The following is a 19811-nucleotide window of genomic DNA, read 5'->3' as shown; positions in this document are numbered from 1 at the left end:
TCAAGAGATGGTTTAGATAACAAAGGTTAAGGGAATTAAGCATGTAAGGTAAAAATAATTTTAAAGAAATGTTCCTAGCATTATGTATTTTAAACAGTTTAAACTGAGATTTTAGATCTAGAAACTTTGACATTTTTAACTTATTTGAATAATTTAGGGTTATATGTTGTAATGAATTTTATATTATAGTCTAAGTTAAAGTTTGGCAAAAATTGTCAAAATAAATAAATAAATAATATTTTGCACAGTAAGAGAGAGAGAGAGAGAGTGCTTGAGTGGAGGCAGGGATAGTGCTCTTCTTCTATTATTGGCCTGCTAAGAAAGAGTAACCAAAACAGAGCAATAATTTTAAGACCAAAACAACCCAGCTGATTTTTCTCAAAATAAAAATCATTAATGAACAGGCAAACTTTGAGATTAGATAAGAGATTAGGTACAAACTTGGTAAAATGCACAGACAATGTTTGAGTTTAAATCCTTCCGATTTAATACCAAAAGGAAAACCTTAAATATGAGCTGTTAAAATATAAATGTGTTAAGTATGTGCATGCATGAGGATGGCTATATATATATTATTGGGGGACAATTCTGTTCCTGTTTTGTTTCAATTGAGTCACTAACCTCTGGAATGAGTGTTTTATCATTACAGATGTGTTAAGTGAAATTACTTTACAGAAGTCGATAATTCTGAGTAAAACTAATGAAAAGACAATGCCAAACATGGGACGAGCTTTAAGAGGATTGGTTATCCAGCTCTGTCTGCTACTGGTAATAATGACTTGTTTTGTCTTTTATAACACTGATTTAAATCACTCTCTGGATTAATATGTTAAAGAGTGTTTATATGATTGGATTTGTGAAATTTAAGTTTGCCGTCCAAAATGGGTTTAAAATCCATGCCTAAATTTAAATGAGGGTCTAAATTTTAACAAGTTAACACTTTGTTGTTTGAATGGTGAAGGTAAATATTTTAGACTTGATGGCAGAAAAACAGTGACAGATTGGCTACGTCACTAACCAAATTATCCAGAGAGCACCCTCACATAAAGAAGCCTGGTGGGAAAACAAAGCAGTGAATCCTGCTTGTGTAATATAGTGCAAAGCTTTATGTAGTGGTTTATGTAGAACAGAGATAAGTTGAACAAAAACGTGTGGATAGCCCCTTAATGGAGCAAATCCATGACAAGAGGTTTGAATTAATTGAAATAGCACAGCAAAAAAAATAATAATAATAAATTTTGTTTGAACAAAACAATTGTAATATGCTCTATGGAGCTGCTTATGAACACCTGTCAGGTCAAATCAAATTAATATTGTGAACACTGACAGGGCTTTTTGATAATGTATACTGTTTCAATACAGATTTACAGAAACTGAGGATGTCTCTTTAATAAATATTTGGGCGTTTAGAACTAAGTAATAGTATTGTTCATTTAGTAATAGTATTGGGAAATCTGTGTGCTCTTTTTTTTAGTTTATAATAATTTTGAGTAAATTAATATCACTGCCAAATGACAAACATGAACGAGGGATTTTAAGACATTGATCAAGTAGCTGACCTGTAAGCATTTATCACTGACAAAACAGTGAGAACTAAATTGACTTTATACTAAGTATTGAGGATTTGCTTCTGAATGTGTCGCTAATATAGTCTGAGTACAGTAATATGGTATGATAATTGACAAGATTTGCATTTAAAAAAAAGGTAATAATAAGGCAATGAGTATGGTTAACAGTAATGTCATGGTATAAAATAAATACATGCATGACAATAAGTGGATCGGTTAGTTGTATTTTAAAAGTTAGACACTTCGATACTTAAAATGTAATTTTAACCAAATGTGTTAACAATGACAAGGTTTATGGTTCATGTATGTGTAAACAGCATGTGAACTATGATGACTGCAAATGGATTTGCGGTGAAAGTAAAGCTTAATAAAAGGGCTATTAAGTAATAAACTAGGAACTGCTCTAGGTTTTCGAGGAAATAATGATTATGATTATTTTTATTTTTAAAGATGGCTCAATATTAATCTTACTTATTTTTGGTTTGTTTATTTTTGTGTTTTTAACACCAAGTTTGGAATGAAAGGGTAAAATAGATAATCAATCTCTATAATTGTACCATTGATCGGGAAAATGATAGATTTTCATAAAATAAGGGTATCTCTACTGGGATTTAGGTTATAAGCAATGTCTGTATTTGGTATCTGTGAGGTGACTGAGGGTCTGACATATGTCAGGAATGCAATAACAGTGGTTATTCATTTAGCCCGGCTTCCAGAGAATAATATATATACGTTTATTGTAATGAGTTTATTTTACTATATGACCAAATTAACTAAAATTCATCATAGTTGTATAAGATATGTTAAAAGAAAACAAATAAGACAAATATCCTTCTTATGGGTTTTTTTTTTTTTTTTTTTTTTTTTTTTTTGAATTGGTTATAGTGTATGCGTTTTTCTTTAATGATTTGTTAAATCTGGTTAATGAATATGCAAATTTAGTCTTAAGGCTGTTGGATAAATGTTTGGTTTTAGAGGGTAAGTGTGAAGTAGCTGTAGTAGGAAGAGAGGTATTTACAAAGATATGTTGATGATAGTGAGGACACTTTTCCAGGTTGAGGGACACACAGAATGATTCACTGGAAAAGACATTATGTGAAGAAAGACTAGTGCAAGTGCCGATATTGTGGGATTAAGTAAGTAGATTAAATAAGAATGTATATGGGAAGTATTTTGTACAGAATAATGTGTTTATTACTAGAAATGTCAGCCAGTACCAGAGATTTTAAGTATGCACATGTTTAAGTTGACCAACAGTCTGCATTCTTACCATGCATCACAACTACACCTGACCTCATTTATTAGACCAGATGTGGGGTATTAGACCCCACATTGATCTAAAACGGGGGACTGAAGGAGTGGATGCCGATTTGCCATATCCTTCATACTGATATTAATTATTTTATTACATGATTTCTTGTTTGACTATTAATCAAGTTATAGCAAGAGTGAAATGTGTAACCTTATGTGTGCTGTATTTATTTTCCTCAAGATTAATGTCCACATATTATGTGTGTGTATATAACCGTAATGATAAGACACTCGCCAGTGCTAGAAAGCCTTGAATTTTAGATAAGTTATCTGTGTACGTGTGTTAGTATCTGTCTGTACAGGGAGAAGCTCAGACAGTCCCAGGACAAACGATCAACTGCCAGTGTCCAGCATATCAGATATACGTCTTTGGAGAGTTCATCTAGGTTTTGGAACCGATCAGAATTTTGTTGACTCATGTATTGACGCAATTAGTATCCTCTGTCAGGGTATAACTGTGGTTGATTTTGTATTGTACTGGGGGCGGCCTGTGAACTCCTTCGAGAGTGTTGAAGCTGACTTCTGCTGATGAAATTGCAAACTATTTTCTTCAAGTAAAATTATTATTATTAATTGAACTCATCTCTGACTCCTGGTCTTCATTGCGACATATCTGGTCCTTGGGTTTTAACTGTAAATTCCCCTACACTTTGTTTTGAACTCTCTCACAACAGACACGGAAGAGAAGACAATGATGAATAAAGTTGTAGTTTTTTGCTATTTTTTTTACCAAAATGTATTTTCGATTTTTTAAAATATTCTAACGGACCCTCTGATGTCACATGGACTACTTTGATGATGATTTTCTTACCTTTCTGGACATGGACAGTATACCGTACACACAGCTCCAATGGAGGGACTGAGAGCTCTCGGACTAAATCTAAAATATCTTAAACTGTGTTCAGAAGATGAACGGAGGTCTCACGGGTTTGGAACGACATGAGGGCGAGTCATTAATGACATAATTTTGATTTTTCGATGAACTAACCCTTTAATGAATCCTTTCCTGATATGTCCTTGAAATCCAAATGATCATGGATAAAAACACTACCATCAGATATTTCACAAAAGGAGAGCACATTGGTTTATCTAGCAAGCCTTTGATCCGTTACATCCCTTACATTCCTTGTAGCCCCTGAACACATCCCAAGGATCGTGGTCATGGACACAGACAGGAGGAGGCACGTCTGGTAAGATCTTCACTCCAGCACTAATACTGACCAGCAGAAAGAGAGGCTTGGTGAACTTAGCATGGAAGGTGTGGATGAGCTCAGCCTTGTCACGTGTGGTGTTGTAAAAGGACAGAGTTCCTGCCGGCCAGTCTAGATAGACTCCAACTCTCCAGGGTGAGCAGTTAGGAAGACGGATTTCTACTCCTCCATGAAGAGCATTACAGAGAGAAGAGGGGTTACTCACCAAAATGCCCCAGGATTTATTATTAAGTCCAATCTTACAGGCTGTAGAACTTCCCTTCCTGCTTATATCTTTATAAGCCATTCCAATAGTGGCCCACCTGCCAAACCACTCCAGCTGGAAGAAATGACGGCTGATCAGACCTTCCCGACTCATGATTTGGTTTTGATTTTTGAAACTTTCTGGATGATGCGAATCAGGTTCTGGGTTTCTGCGACGTTTCACAAGAGCCTCATCTTCCTCTGACACCTGCACACTTGAAGAAGCGGTGTTTCTATCCCAAGTCAGCTTGCACGTATCTAAAAATTTAAATAAAGTGTTATGAACGCACTATATGATTTCATAATATCAAATTTCAGATGAAAACGGCTGACTAACATTGCTGAAGAGTTTCCATGTCATGCTGCTCCTCTAGGCCGTCCACACTGTCGATAAATGTTGAAGAGTCAAATTCGAAGAGAAATTAATTCATAAAATAAATGTGGTAACACTTTATAATAAAGTCTCATTGATTAATGTTAGTTAATGCACCAGCTTATATTAATGAACAATACATTTGTTACATTATTTTTTACTATTTTTTACTCTTAGTTAATAAAATGCAACTGTTCATGTTAGCTCAGGTCCATTAATATTATGAACAGAAAAAAAAAAAAAAAAAAAAAAAAAACACATATCTATTATTTTGCTAGACTCACATTAATTTCTCTAATCGGGTTGCTGGATCTTCCAAAACGGATCTGAGCTGGTCAAATCCTGGGCCTTTAACAGGATTGATGCTCAAGTCTATTTCCCGCATGTGTGATGGGTTGGAAGAGAGAGCCCTCGCCAAACAAGCAGCTCCTACTTCTGTGATTTTGCAGTGTGTCATCCTTCAGGGAAAAGGAGCTTATAATGATTAAATACTGTTATCGGTTTTAAATAAGTTATATGTATTAGTTATAAGATGTCAATTAGTCAATTTGCCATTAACGTTTCAATAATATTGAGAATACTAGCATTCACTGATATCTGTGTATCCACTTTGATAAACGAGTTGTCTCTCCCTTGTGTCGTTCCATGATCTATCTTGTAAATCTTGTATATGTGAAATATTTAAGATAAGTAAAAAGGTTTTAATGAAAACAGTTATTATTCTAGTCTATTTTCATCTTTTCATGTTTAGACACACCTGAGTATCTCCAGTTTACAGCCAGGGTTACTCAGTCCAGCAGAGAGCAGCTCAACAGAAGAATCTGTCAGACCACACGTGCTGAGATCCAGAGATCTGAGGCTGCAACATCCAAGAACTGAAGCCAGAGTTACAAGAGAATCAACCTGTATTCGACTGAGACAAAAAAAAAAAAAAAAAAATGTGATTACATTACATTGTTAGGTGTCTTTTTCAGCCGTAGACATTCTCAGCTCACTTCCCATCTCATCAGTGTTTATATGATATGTAATGACATGGTGATTCATCGGACACTCACACTAAGGGACAGCCGGCACACTTCCATTATGAACAACACAATCAGGTGTGTGTAATCTCCTAACAGCACAGGCGAAAACTATCTCATGATGTTTACTTTAACCACGGAACATTGCTAACTAGCATGTTATTATGAAATTTGATTTGCGAAGATTCATTAAAAAAACTACTGTAGATGAAGCTGGATCACAAATGATTCGCTTGAACAGAGAAATCGGTGAATTCATTTCAAAATGAAAGTAACATAAATCCTCTGCGTCTTCAGTGGATCAGATGTCAAACACCTTAATCGCTTAATCGAAGACATTCTTGCACCATAATCGACACAATGGTGGACGGATGACAGCTCAATCAGGGCAGGTCTAATGTAAGACACCAGTCCAGTCTGTGCTGATACGCAACTGCCAATCAACTATCGTGGGAGGGGCCTGTATAGAACTACGTGATTCTGACAGGAATCTCAGAACAGATTTTTATTATTACAGGATGGATTTGTACACACATTTCCAACATACATTTATGTGCTACGATGTTCTTCCGCAAGACACAAGCAGTTATGTTTATTAACCGCTAGAGCGTCAAAAATTCCCTACCGCAGCTTTAAACAATAATGATTATGTCTTATACATTCTTGGATAGGCTACTCTGCAAAATGGAAGCAGACGAAATTTTGGCGGAGAAGAATTGTTGAATAAATTATGTTATTTTTGTTTTCTTTGAGCACAAAAAGCATTCTCGTAGCTTCGCAAAACTGAAGTTGAGTCGCTGATGTAACATGGAATGTTTTACTGATCTCTTTATTATGTTTCTGGACCTGGTAACATTACAGTTGTGTGGCAGTCTATGGAGGGTAGGAGAGCTCTCTGATTTCATCAAAAATATCTTAATTTGGGCTTCGAAGATTAACTAAGATCTTACGAGTTTGAGACAACATTACGGTGAGAAATGAATTACAGAATTTTCATTTTTGGGTGAACTATCCCTTTAAGGGCAGGGACATCCAAGTTATAAAAACCTGGTGAAACTGCTGGCTGGCCTTCGTGTAGACCAACCACCAGCCGCACAGATATCACTGGCAGAAACTAAGCTAGACAAAGCCCAGGATAAGGCTATTACTCTGGTGGAATGGGCCCTCACTCTGATAGGACTTTATAAGCCCACTGAGGTGTAAGCCAGGGTTATAGTGTCAACTATTCAGAGAGTCTCTGCGTTGTGACTGGCAGTCCTTTAGACTGGTCTCCGAAACAAACAAAGAGCTGCTCTGAATGCCAGAAGTGGTTAGAGCACTTTAAATACACTCTTAAAAGCCTGAACTGGGCATAGTGAATTGGGACCCTGCTCATCCTCTGGGAAGAGCTAGAAGGGTGATAACTTGTGCTTTGAATTAAGCTGAGAACACTTTAGACTCGGGAAATGCATCACTTTCTAACAGTGCTTGTATCTTGTCCACTTGTTTGACCAACATTAAAGCCAAAACGAGGGTGGTCTTAAGTGACAAGGGCTCAAAGGGAGGCCCTCATAGGGCCCATAGTATGAGAACGAGGTGGATTCAATCTTCGAGCTTCCCCTTCAAGAACTTATCAACAAGGTTGTTTTTGGCTAATAATTCTCTGCAAAACTCAGAGGGGATGAGAAGTCCCAAATCTGAATGATGCTGCAAGCCACTGAAGTGTCAGAGAGGAGATTGTTACGGTGTAATCCAGGCCAACATCTGGGCCGAAATGATAACTGTCCCCAGGAAGACAAATTTTTGGATGGGAGACAGGGTCCTCTTGGCTAAATTGATTTACAGCCCAGCTCATTCCAGGTGGCTGAACAGCAGTTTCATGTTTTTTAAAGCAGCTTTACAGAAAGTCATACTGTTATATCGATAATGCTTTTGTGCTTTAGTGCTTTACCGTAGAGCAAGTTTTAGCATGGTGAAATGATATAAATGATGATGAAAGTTATTCTACAGATTTAGGTCTAGTTTTATTGTATTCATAGTGTTGTTGATCACCAGATGGGGTCTCCATGAGGTCCGCTAGAGTACACTTCATCCCTTTCCCTTTCATGCCACTCAACCCCAGACTCCATTTCCCATAACCCTCTGCCTAGGAACATGTTATCAGTCTCCACATGTTTCCAATTAGAAGTACTATAAAGGTTGCACTCTCACACAGATTGCTCAGTATTGTCTACCCCAGGGATGATCAGCCCTGCTCCTGGTGATCATCTGTCCACCAAAGTTTAGCTCCAACCCTAATCACACACACCTGCCTTTCATTTTTAAGTGATCCCAAGACCTTAATTAGTTGATTCAGGTGTGTTTGATTAGGATTGGAGCTAAACTTTGCAGGACAGTCAATCGCCAGGAGCAGGGTTGGGTACCCCTGGGCTAGCCTGTAGCGTTCTCAGGGTCCCATCTTTTCCTAGTTCAGGGATCCCCAAATCTGCACCTCGAGATCCACTTTCCTGCAGAGTTTAGCTCTGACCCTAAACAAACACACCTGTGTAGCAACAATCACTTTCTGGGGAATAATTAACTCAAATGAAGTGAATATTCATGAGTCTATGAATATAACGTGCTTATTGCTTACAAATATTAAATTACCCAAAGAGGGAATATTTAATCATTTAAAGGTAACCTTTACTAGAATTAATTTAAGTTAATCTAGACAATCTGTTCGTCCAGCGAACTGGAAGCTAGACTTCCTTATCAAAATTCAATAAAAATACCCTTCTTACAAACTCCAAGAAATATTAATCTTCTGATCAGGAAAAAACAATATTTTCTGTGTCTGTACTACTAAGATTACTGAAATTAATTCATATAAAACAAAGCTCGTAGCGTAGATCACACGATTCAGGGACTTCGATCTCAATGAGCAATAAAACAATTCAATTCAAGCAAATTATAGGATTTAATAAAAACAGACTAAAGAGTACATAACTACAATTCACACGGAGTAAATATGAGTATATAGCAAAACGAAAATACAATTTAAACAAGGTAAATGAACAAGAATAATAATGAGATAAATGAGAGATAGAGATAAAGAGAGAGAGAGAGAGAGAGAGAGAGAGAGAGAGAGAGAGAGAGAGAGGGAAAGTGAAAGTGAAAGCAATCTCAGCGTGGCAATTTCAAACAGTTAACTTTGCAAGAGACCCCAAGTCATTGAATGATTTCACAAACATGGAATAGCCTAGACAACCTTAAACAGCAATTTTAGTTGCGATATAAGAAAGTACTTGCTTTGATTTGGCTCTTGTGCGTAGCTGCGCTCAAATTGTCCGGTCTGTGCGGCCTCAGCGTGGTTCTTTCCAGAGCAGATGATACGCGAGCTCGATGGTTAACGCGAAGGTAAACTTTGCCAAAAGATGACTAGACTTAAGTTCGTTTGGCTCGTGAAGGCAATTGAACGAAGTCAAATATCAGCAGACAATAAAGAAAAACTAGAATGAAACGAAAAGTAAAGAAGAATAACGGAGAACTTCTTGAAGTCCGGTTGCAAAGCTGGGAATCCTCTTTTCTCTCTGGCGGAATGCCCAGAATACAGGTTTCCCTGAGCTTTTAAGTAAATCTAGGTTTACACCTATTTTTTTAGTATGAGCCAATGAAGTGTAAACAAACTAAGGCGGGAAAAATCTTCTTTGTTTGCTGATCTCCGCCCACTGGTCTAATTTATGGCGATGTCAAAGTTAAACACTTTTCTTAAGCAAGATCGTTCCTCTGACACAATGCATCTTTTTGTAATTTACTATCAAGATTCGTTAAAGTCGTGTTTTTACGATTATCCAGACACTAAGAACTAGGCTTTTACCAGTCCCGTATCAAAAGATACAGACTTACTATTAACTAAATGCATCTAAAGTTTGCATTAAACACACAGTAACATTCATATATTCCATTATGCCGCATACATACATTTGAGCACAAAAAGGGAGACATTAAAATACATTTAGAGGTAGTTTAAGTAAAATAAGGTCCATGGGCCAGCAAAAATGCTTGTGCCTGTTTTTGAGTGTATGTGCGTCTGTTTCACTGGAATGTGCGATCAAGAAGGGGGGTTGTTTGTCTTCCCTTTTGAAGTTCGATATCGCATCTCTGGATAGTCTCCAAGGTGTTATAACTCTCATCCCCGCCAGGACATTGCCGTCATGGCGGCGCCCAGGGTGGTGAGTTATGTTGTAAGAGGGTTGTAAAACGAAAGTCCTTGTTTTTTCTTTAACTCACGTTCTGGTCTTTGAGTGTAGAATGTGTCAAAAGGGGTCAGGGTTCATTAACATGGAACAGATGGTTGAATACCATCCGCTCATTGGTGTTACATTCCCCCTTTGTGGTCGGATGATGCCCTGTGGTCATTATCGGACAACACCCACCACCATGGTCGGATGGCAGGTGAATCCTGACAGTCGGGTAGCAGGTGTTTGTTAGGGCTGAGGACTCAACTCGATGAGGTCCTTATCCGTCTCTGGTGTGTTACCTTCCCTTCGGGGTTTCCATCGGAGACTTCCAATCCTAGTTGTCTTGAGTTTAGCTGCAGAGATTCGCATCTCGTTGAGTTTCCTGTATAGGACTAAGGCCACGCCAAGGGTCAGGGTGTGGCCGACGACCATGGAGATGCACAGTGCTGTGTCAGCTGCAGTCCAGGCTTGGACAACAGGTGAGGTGTTCAGGATGGGTAATCGAGACAAGGCTTGGAGGGCTGCGTCGACGGGAGCAATGTCAATGAGCTGAGGCCCGCCTTTTTCAATCCACAGTTCCAACTCCGGACCTAGGGTGAAGTTGTAGTTCTTGAAGAAGGATGGGATTTCTAGTTCTGATTGGTACTCTTCACTCGGAAGATGGTATAAGGCCAGATCGTCGAGGTGGAGGATGGCCCCTCGTGGGACTTGAATCCACATGCTCTGGTCGAGCAGATTGACACGGGTGGCTGTGTCATGCTGGTCGTAGGTCAGTGTAGCGGTACGTACTGGAGTGTTAACGAGCCATCTATCACCTACAATCTCAGCTTGCGTCTCGGTGACGTGGCTGCGAGGCTGGGCATCGGCAGGGCAACGCGTGTCGCTGATCATGGGTTGCAACCCGCAGATTCCATCAGTATTGTCTCTGAGAAATGGCTTGCTGGGGCAGAGGTAGTGAATGTCTTTAGTTAGGGTGCACATGTGCAGGTTTGGGGCTAAGTACAGCTGGGTGTTGCTGTCATGGTACGCCACCACCTCAGGGGTACGTATCTTGATATGAGTGTTATCCTTCCAGAACCCCACATTAACAATGTCTTTGAGTCTGTAGATTCGGCTTGACTCTATGATGGGTAAGTTCAGGAGGAAACTCATCTCCTTCTGCTCAGGATCCACGTAAAGGGGAATAGCACTACCTAGAGAGTAGGCAAGGTGGATTTGCATAGGATCAGTGGGTGTGGTGATGGCGGAAGCCAGCACATTTTGCACCAAGCTTAGGGGTATCAGGTATGGTGGAATTCTTCCCATGGCTAGACTGTCGATGGAAGAACTCACTTCCCGTAGCATGTCAGTCATTAATGCTGTGACCAGCTGCGTTTGGGCAAAGTCATTCTGGAACACAGTGAACAGCTGTTTCATGGAGTTCATGGTCTGGTTCAAAAGCACGCTGTGGGTGTTGAGAATGACCACCGTTCCTTTCAAAGTCTTTCCAATGGTTTGCAAGGATGCACTCTGTGTAGTGAGTTGCTCTTTTAGCTGTGGAAGTTCAGTCTGAATTTCAGCCACATGCCGTCTCACAGTGGCTATATTTACTGCATTGACACTGGACATACCGATGTTGAACAGAGTTCCAACAGCAGCGGCGGCTCCGAGCAGCGCTCCCAGGAAACGTTTGGGGCGGCGGTTGTGTCCACCTAGTTCCGCCTGGGTAACAGTCATCTTCTCAAGTTGGTTGAGCATGTGCTTGACATCGGCCTCGGCGTGCTGGAGGGAATCCTCTGTCCAACGGGCACCGGCCCAGCTGTACTGGGCTACTGCGCGGGGGTAGTGTGCTCTGTAGACGTTGCGGGGGTCGAGTCGAACGTATACTTTCTGGGTGTACGTCCGACAATTCGTGATCAGGAGTCCCGGTTGCTCTCTCAATACAATGCCCGAGGCAGGACCCGGTGTGATAATGTCTGATGACGGCTGGCCTCTGGTTGACTGGAAGCACAGGATGAGAATCCACAGCAGCATCCTGTTACAGGCCAGAGAGAGAGAGAGAGATGGGGAGGAAAAGGGAAAAGAGAGAGAGGGAACAGGTCAGTGAGGTTTGTCCCGGGTTGGATGGGACAGTCTTTTCGCTTCGATGGCGGCGGTTGGTGTTTAGCTTGCATTGGCCCCTCCCTGTCTTTCTCTGCTAGTGGCCACATGTCTCTTAATCTGGTTACGGTGGACCCATTTGAGAACTGGTTCTCTCGATCCCCGACTTAGCTGGATTTGGTACGCAACTGGGGAGAGTTTGTTCATAATCTCATGAGGTCCCGTCCAGTGTGGCAGGAATTTCTTTGACAGCCGCTGGGGGCCTGTCTGAGTTGGCGGGGTGAAGCGGTAATACAAGACCCTGTCGCCCACATTCAGTTCCTGGTGTGACGCTTTCCGATCATAGTATGCTTTCTGGCCTTCAGCGCTTTTTTGCAGGTGTTGCTGGGCAAAAGCAAACGTTGTTTTCAAGTGTCTATGGAGCTCGTCAAGGTACTGGAATGTGGTGTAAGCAGTGACAAGGTTGGAGTCTCCTGGTTGATACAGCAAGTGTAGTGGCAGGGTCATCTGCCGCCCAGTCATGAGTTCAAAAGGGGACACCCGTGTTGATTCCTGTGGGGTGGCTCTGATGGCCATCAACACAAGGGGTAGTTTCACATCCCAGTCTTTCTGATTAGCAGACACATACTTTTTCAGCATGGCGACCACCGCTCTGTTCGATCTCTCTACCTGGCCGGATGCAATTGGATGGTGGCTGATGTGTAGTTTAGCTTGTACCCCTAGGCATTTCCAGATCTGTTGCATGATCTCGGCCGTGAAGTGAGTACCTCTGTCTGAGTTGACTCTCAGTGGCAATCCGAACCGGGAGAAGATATGGTTCATCAGGAGGTATGCAGTGGTTTGGGCAGTGTCATTGGGTGCTGGCAGACACTCTACCCACTTGGTAAACTGGCACACCACCGTGAGGAAGTACTTGTTGCCTCTTGTTGATCTGGGCAGGGGCCCTACCCAGTCGATTTGGAGGTCTGACCACGGGAACGTGATCCCTCTGCGTTGCAGTGGGGCTCTGTGGTTTGGGTTTGCTGGTGTGAACTGGCAGCACACAAGACATTCTCTGACGTACTCTGCCACATCTTGTTGCATGCCGGGCCAGAATGCCACCTGTCTCAGTGTGTCATACGTGGCTCTGGCACCGTGGTGTCCAGCACATGGTGTGTCGTGGGCGTACATTAGCATTACCCCCTTTTGGCATCGTGGCACCACGAGCCGTGGCGATGTGCTGTCATCAGGTGCAAACCACAGAATGTCGTCTTGTACACGTAGCATGTGTCTGGTGTTATACAGGTGTCGGAGGCACGAGTCATCATTGAGCTCAGCTTCAGTGATAGGGTGGTTGGAGGGGTCAGAGAGGTGGTTAAGAATTGTCTTTATGGCAGTGTCAGAGGCTTGCATATCCGCAATGTCGTTGTTGGAGATCTGCGGAGTTAGCGATAGCGACTGTGAGGCGGGCACTGCCACAGGTGAAGGTCGTTTGCTGCGGGTTAATACTGCAATATCGGGGCTGGGTGTGGGTTCTGGGGGTGACCACACCTCCCCGTGTAGTGCGCCTGTTTTGGCGAGGGCGTCGGTTTTATCATTTAAGTCTTTGTCCAGCCCTGGTAGCTTAGAGTGTCCTTTTACCTTCTTCCAGTACACAGTCATATTGTGCATTTCGGTGATGTTATCACATTCTTGGAACAGGTGTTGGTGTTTGACTGGCTTGTTGTTTGCCGTTTTGAAACCATTCTGTTTCCAGCCGGTAAGGTGGCACACAAAACTGAGTCTGGCATAGTTAGAGTCTGTACAGATGAGGATTTCTCTGATGTCATGGGCTGATGCGATCTGCAGAGTTATGAGAATGGCTGCTATTTCTGCATATTGTGATGACTGGGGACCTAACTTGAAGTGTTGTGGGGAACATGGCTGGTCGTTGACCCACAGCACTCCTGCACCTGCCTTGAGGATGCCATCGTGGTTGTAGGAGCATCCATCGACGTAGGCTGTGAGCATGCCCTGACACGCATTCTCTTCAAAGTACCTGTGACAGGTCGGTTGTTGCTGTTGGGGTTCTTGCACGCCCATTTCTTCTGCAGATATGTTATCAGAACAGTTTTGGCATGCGGCCAGTCCATTGCCCAGGGCAGACTTGTGATTCTGTGCATACCGTGCCTCAACATTGCGTCCTTGGAGAGCCATTAACCATGTGGCTATGCGTGAATTGGTGACCACGCCATCTCGGATTCGCTGGCTGTTGAGGAACATTACTGGCTGGTGGCAAGTCTCTATGATAACTTTCTGTGCCCCAATGTAATTGGAGAATCGCTGAATGGCCCATACAGTGCAGAGCAGAGCTTTTTCACAGTCTGAGAACTTACACTCTGGTGGAAGCAGTGTCTTGCTGGCATAGGCAACTACTTTCTTGTCTTGATCATGCCGTTGGTACAGGCCAGCACTGAGACATTGGTTGGAGAACCCAGCTTCCAGGTAGAATTCCTTTTGTGGATCGGGGTAAGCAAGACACGGAGCTGTGCATAAATGTCTTTTTAGTTCTTTCATGGCGTGTTCTTGAGCCTCTGACCAGACGAAAGGGCAGTCCTTTTTTAGCAGAGCTGTCAGAGGTCTGGCAATGTCCGAGTAGTTTTCGATGAACTGTCGAGAGTAATTGCATACCCCTAGAAAACTCCGCAGCTCAGAGACGTTGGTGGGAGGCTTGATGTTTTGAATGGCATGAATGCGGTTTGACTGAGGTTCAATGCCTTGGGATCCGATGAGCAGGCCCACGTAGTTAACCTTAGTTCGGCACCACTGTCCTTTGTGGAGGGCGATCTTGGCTCCGGCGGTGGATAGTTGGTTCAAACATAGTCTATTTCTTTCAGGTGGTCGGCCACCGTTGTGCTCTTCATGAGAACATCGTCTACATAGATCAGGTTGCCTCTCATTCTAGCGTCTGGGCAGGCTTTGTTCAGAAAGATGTTGAATTCAGCTGGTGAGTTGGCGTAGCCGAACGGACACCTGTTGAAGGTGAACTGTCTGTTGCCAAATGTGAATGCCAACTTGTGTTGGTCTTCCGGGTGCACCGGAATGGTCCAGAATCCAGAGGCCACATCAAGTGTAGAGAAGATTGTGGCTCCTCTGATTCGGGGTAGTTCTTGTTCTAGCTGGGTCATGGGCCATCGTGACAGCGGCACCTGTTTATTCAGCTTCCTGTAGTCAATGGTGGGTCGCCATTTGCCGTTAGGTTTGAGGACGGGCCAGATGGGGGCTGAGTAGGTGCTGTTGCATGGACGGATGACCCCCTTTTCAAGCATAGATTCGATGATCTCCTGCACTGGTTCGTGTGAGGCGATGGGAATCTTGTACTGTCTGACAAAAGTGGGAGGAGCATCAGGGTGCGTAGGGATGCGCACCGTGTGGAGGTTGGTGAGACCACAGTCTAGAGAGTCTTTGGCAAAGGATTCCTTGAACTTATACAGAACTTGTCTGAGTCCTTGACGATCCGTATCGCTTTGAAGTGCATTAGCGTCTTGTAGAATTTGCTGCACTTGAGATTCAAAACCTGGGTAAGGCTCCTCCATCGGTGTGTCATCAGTCGGGTTGGCATTGAGAGGTGTAGTAGGTTCATGAGCCTCATCGACGTTCTTGTGGGAGACTGTGTATATTGTGAGGTGTTCGTCCTCGGTCAGCTCCGTTCTGCACACTTGGTCTTTAGGCACCGACATAACAGATGTGATGGCAATGAGTTTGAAGGGTGCAGTGAACAATGTACTGTCTGTACTCCCTTCGGGTATCAGTGCGGGTGGAATGGGACCAATGACAGGTAGTACAAGTTCAAAATCATGAAAGTCATGGCTTACTAGCCATCCCAGCCGGTAGGCCTTGGGAATGTTGATGTCAGTTGCCGTGCAGTTGTTGAACAGGATGTAGACTACACGAGATGATACTTCAGTGAGGGGTGTGGCTTCCAGTGTGAGTCCGAGTTCCACACATTCAGGTGAGGGGTTGGAAGAAACCCAGGGTGTGGTTTAAGGTTTGACCCCATCGCATGTTGAGCCGAATAGCGACCCCTTTGGTGTAAGCTGGTACCACCGTTTCCTGTTCGTTGACTAAAGTGCAGACTTCTGGGATGGTCTGCCCTGATATGAGGTTGTCATGGTTGATGGAAACGTGTGGCTGCAAAGTCAATGGGGCCCATACAACTTCATTAAAAGTGTCCACATGAGCCTTGAGGCGAATCAAGAGGTCTGCTCCAATGTAAACATCGTGTGGCAGGTCCGGAAGGACCAGGAAATAATGAGTCAGGCACCGATAATTCCATTTCACATGCAAAGCGCAGATTCCTCTAGCAGAAACCATTGAGGATGGGTGTGAGTTCAAAGGGAAACGAGTGCGCTTGCTGGCATAAGGGAGGTCAGGTGTCTTCTCAGTGATTGCATTGTACAGTGACAGACTAATGGCTGAGTTGTCTGCCCATATGGCCAGAATACTGTCCGTTGTTGTTATATCATGCAGCTGCAGTTCGGTTTTGACCTTGGGGCAGTAGGTATCAGAGTATTTAGTGGCCTTGAAGGTACAGAGGATCGAACTTGAGCCTTGGTTTGTTGTTGAGGCTGGATACCTATGGCTGGCTGCTGGGGTTCCCGTGACCTCTGTGACCCTGACAGTCTGGCTCTGTGGGAATTCTCGTGACCTCTGTGACCTGACCGTCTGGCACCGTGGGAATTCTCGTGACCTCTGTGACCTGACGTCTGGCACCGGCGACCTGTGTGGTTGGAGGGAAGAGGTTCTCGCACTTGAGCCCAGACTTTCAGCTGTTTGAAATCTAGTAAAGGCTCAAGGCGATCAAGCAGGTCTTTCCCGATGAGAAATGAATAATTGTTCATTGGTGAGACATAAATAGGATGTACTAGGCTCATAGGTCCGATCGTCAGGTGGATGGGAGCTACATTTCTGAGCTGGATGTCATTTTGGCTGTATGACTGCACATTCAGCTTGCAAGTGTGAAAATTTAGAGTTCGATTCTGTCTCTGAGCTTCAAATTTGAGCTTATCAAATAGTTGAGCCGAAATCAACGTGAGGTCTGAGCCTGTGTCCACAAGGGCTTCGAGTCTCATTTCCTTTTCTAAAGTGATGGTTAGGTAGAGTTTCCCGAGCCACTCCCTTCTCGATCAGGTTCCCCAGGAGTTTTGGTGTTGGGGCTTGTGTGTTGATCGATAAGCAGTTAGGGTATGTTTTGTGTGTTTCGTTGTGGGTACAGATAACCAAAACAGCACTTTCTGGCACCTCAGTGTGTGGGATGATGCTTTCTTGGTCAGGAGGTGCAGACGTCCGCTGGACTGAGTGGGTGTTGCTATTGTTTGATGAGGCAACAGCTAGTTCAATAGTTCGTGGTTGACAAACAGTGTTCTGTGTGCTTGGTTCAGTTGTGGAGACGTTGGGAGTGGTGCTGGTTTCAGGCATAAGGTTTAGTCATGCGGTGTCTGGTTTATCCTTCTTGTCCTCCTTGTGAGGTTTCTGTTGAAGGAACTCTCTCAGTATTCTCAGAAGTTCTGCAGCTTCAGATGTGGCTGCACTTTCCTTTTTAGATGTGGGCTCAGCCTTGAGTTTCCAAGTATCACGTCGAGAGTGTTCCCCCTCCCGCCTCCCTGGGCTTGGTGTTCTGGAGGCTGGAGGTTGGCTAGTTCTGGGTCGCCGGCCGGCTTCCCAGGTGGCCCCCCCTTTTGGTTATGGGAGGGCGAGGCCGGTCCCAGGATATTCCAGAGCGGTCGTTCTGGTGCTTCGGACGGGCACCACCACCGCGACCGCGCTGCCCTCTGCTGGCTTGGAACGGTCTTTTCTCTCGGTTGATGGGTGTATAACTGGGGTACTGTTGGGCGCCCTCTAGGGTCAACTCTGAATGGGACTCAGAGACAGAGCAAATAGTTGGGTGTTTTACAGTCTTTTCTGACACAGTCTTTTGTTTGGTGTAGGCCTTATGTGCTAAATCACGTAACTGTTGCGTTGACATGCTACGCGGGCACGCTAACACTCCCAAATGGTGGCTGACAGTAGGATGGAGGTTTCGCAGAAACAAAGTTCGGAAGTTGACGTCTTCCTCCATGCCTGGTTCATTCCTTGCTCCGAAGTAGGCACGTCGCAGTCGGTTGTAGAAATTTGGTGGGGTTTCAAGTCGACCTTGCTTGAGGTCCATTGCGGTTACTAGCCCTTGGTCTGATTCTGGATCAGAGAATTCACGCACCAAAGCTTTTCGCAGTTGCTGGTAGTCCATTTTGACAGTCTCTGGTTGACGGTCTAAGAAACTGCGTACCTCACGACTGGACGTAATTCTGAGCAGGTACAATTTGTCCCAAGTGGTTACGTTGGTGACAGTTTGCAAGTGAAAGTCTATATCTTGTAAATAAGCGTGAATGTCGTGGCCTCCTGCAGGATCTGGGTTGAACGTAGGGATGTTTCTAGCCAGCTTGTCCAGTTCTTTTGGAGTTATGTGTCCGTGGCTGGTGACCCGGACTTTCTGGAAGGGTTTTCCTTCCCCCACTGCTGACAGGGGTTCGTGGAGGCTGGCTGGTGACATTTTGAAAAGCAGGCTTTCACCCCCTTTCCAGCTCGAAGTTCTTGGCTGACACGCTGGGGTTCACTGGCCAGGGGAAACTCTGTGGAGTGTGTTTTCCTCTTTCTGTTCACGTTGCAGGCTATAAGAATGTTTCAGTTCTCTGTGAACCATGTCAAGTTCATCTATTAGAGAGTCTTACGCTGTGTAAGGTCGTGGATTTCAGCTCGGGCCATTTCCAGGTGATTTTCATAGGCCTTCACTTTAGCATCTCTTTCTTTCAGTTCGATTTCAGCCCTTTCAAGGAGAGCGTCACCTTGTCGGAGCTTTGCCTCGAGTCTCTCTCGGGTTTCTCTCTCCAAATGTTCTCTTTGGTCTGTGTCCAGACGAAGATTCTCCAGGGCATTTTGAAGTCTTTCCACTTCTTTCTGTAGTTCTGGATCTGTAGCGTTCTCTTTCTCGTGCTGGTCTTGGGTCTCGAGAAGTAGCTTATCTAGACGACTCTGGGTGTGGGCCTGATGCTGTAGGGCTTCCTCCACTCGAAGTCTCAGAGCCGCGGCTTCCTGCTCCAAGTCGTGGTTGCTCTCTTTCGCTGATCCTTGCCTGGGCGATGAGGAGGTGAGCTAGGGTCCCTGTGATCCTGGCAAGTTCTTTTGTGGGGTGTAACTCTGCGTCGGATCGTTCGCCATCAGCTGGTCCATCTCAGTATCCAGTTGTCCCTGGCTCAAGTGCTGCAGGTCACTGGTGTCCTTTGGCAGGAAGGAGGTCGTCATCGTCTCCAGCCATGTCGCTAGCTTGATTCCCAAGGGACTGCGGGACTGGATGCACCGCGACATCTTGGCTCACTGCGGACAAGAGAAGCACAACACACACACAAAGAGCGCCAATGCAAGTTCGTTCTCTGGTTAACGAGCTATCGTACGGCTATGCCGTCTCTAAGGAATTTTGGGCTAACTGATGCAGACAGTTAGACAGGGAGGCGGGTCCAATTAGGGTCGGCCCAAAAATAGAGACTTGACAGGGGATAGCCTCGTGGGTCACCTGGTGACACCGGCTGCTCGGTTGTCGCTCTACTACTTAGCTCTCCTTGGGGTCTCTCGGTGAACTGCAAGAAACAGAATCACAACAGATGCAAAAGGTGAAGATAGGAAAGAGCACCGTGAAAACAAAAACACCAAATAAATTGGTCTGCAATGAAAATGGAATGAATAAGAACGCTAGAAGTGTTAGGTAGAGATAAAAAAAAAAATTAAGCCTGCTGTTTTCACAAGAGTTTCTGCTA

General features: G+C 43.9%; 2 protein-coding genes across 2 annotated transcripts; both read right to left on the bottom strand.

Moving 5' to 3' along the window:
• Positions 1 to 3828: 3828 nt before the first annotated feature.
• Positions 3829 to 5614, bottom strand: LOC113052459 (stonustoxin subunit alpha-like). The gene is made up of 4 exons (XM_026216891.1): positions 5464 to 5614; positions 4991 to 5164; positions 4671 to 4717; positions 3829 to 4591 (listed from the first exon to the last, which is right to left on the bottom strand). The coding sequence occupies exons 2-4, from the start codon at positions 5161 to 5163 to the stop codon at positions 3969 to 3971; spliced, it is 843 nt and encodes a 280-aa protein (XP_026072676.1). The 5' UTR covers position 5164; positions 5464 to 5614; the 3' UTR covers positions 3829 to 3968.
• Positions 5615 to 9943: 4329 nt separating this feature from the next.
• On the bottom strand, positions 9944 to 19587 carry LOC113051229 (uncharacterized). Its single transcript, XM_026214778.1, has 2 exons — positions 19571 to 19587; positions 9944 to 11941 (listed from the first exon to the last, which is right to left on the bottom strand). Exon 2 carries the CDS (start codon positions 11938 to 11940, stop codon positions 10174 to 10176), a length of 1767 nt encoding a protein of 588 aa, XP_026070563.1. The 5' UTR covers position 11941; positions 19571 to 19587; the 3' UTR covers positions 9944 to 10173.
• Between the last annotated feature and the right edge of the window lie 224 nt (positions 19588 to 19811).

This window comes from Carassius auratus, chromosome 32 (assembly GCF_003368295.1).
Source record: "Carassius auratus strain Wakin chromosome 32, ASM336829v1, whole genome shotgun sequence".
Taxonomy (NCBI): Eukaryota; Metazoa; Chordata; class Actinopteri; order Cypriniformes; family Cyprinidae; genus Carassius; species Carassius auratus.
The sequence above is the reverse complement of the archived record's forward strand: the minus strand, read 5'-3'. Positions and strand labels throughout refer to the sequence as shown.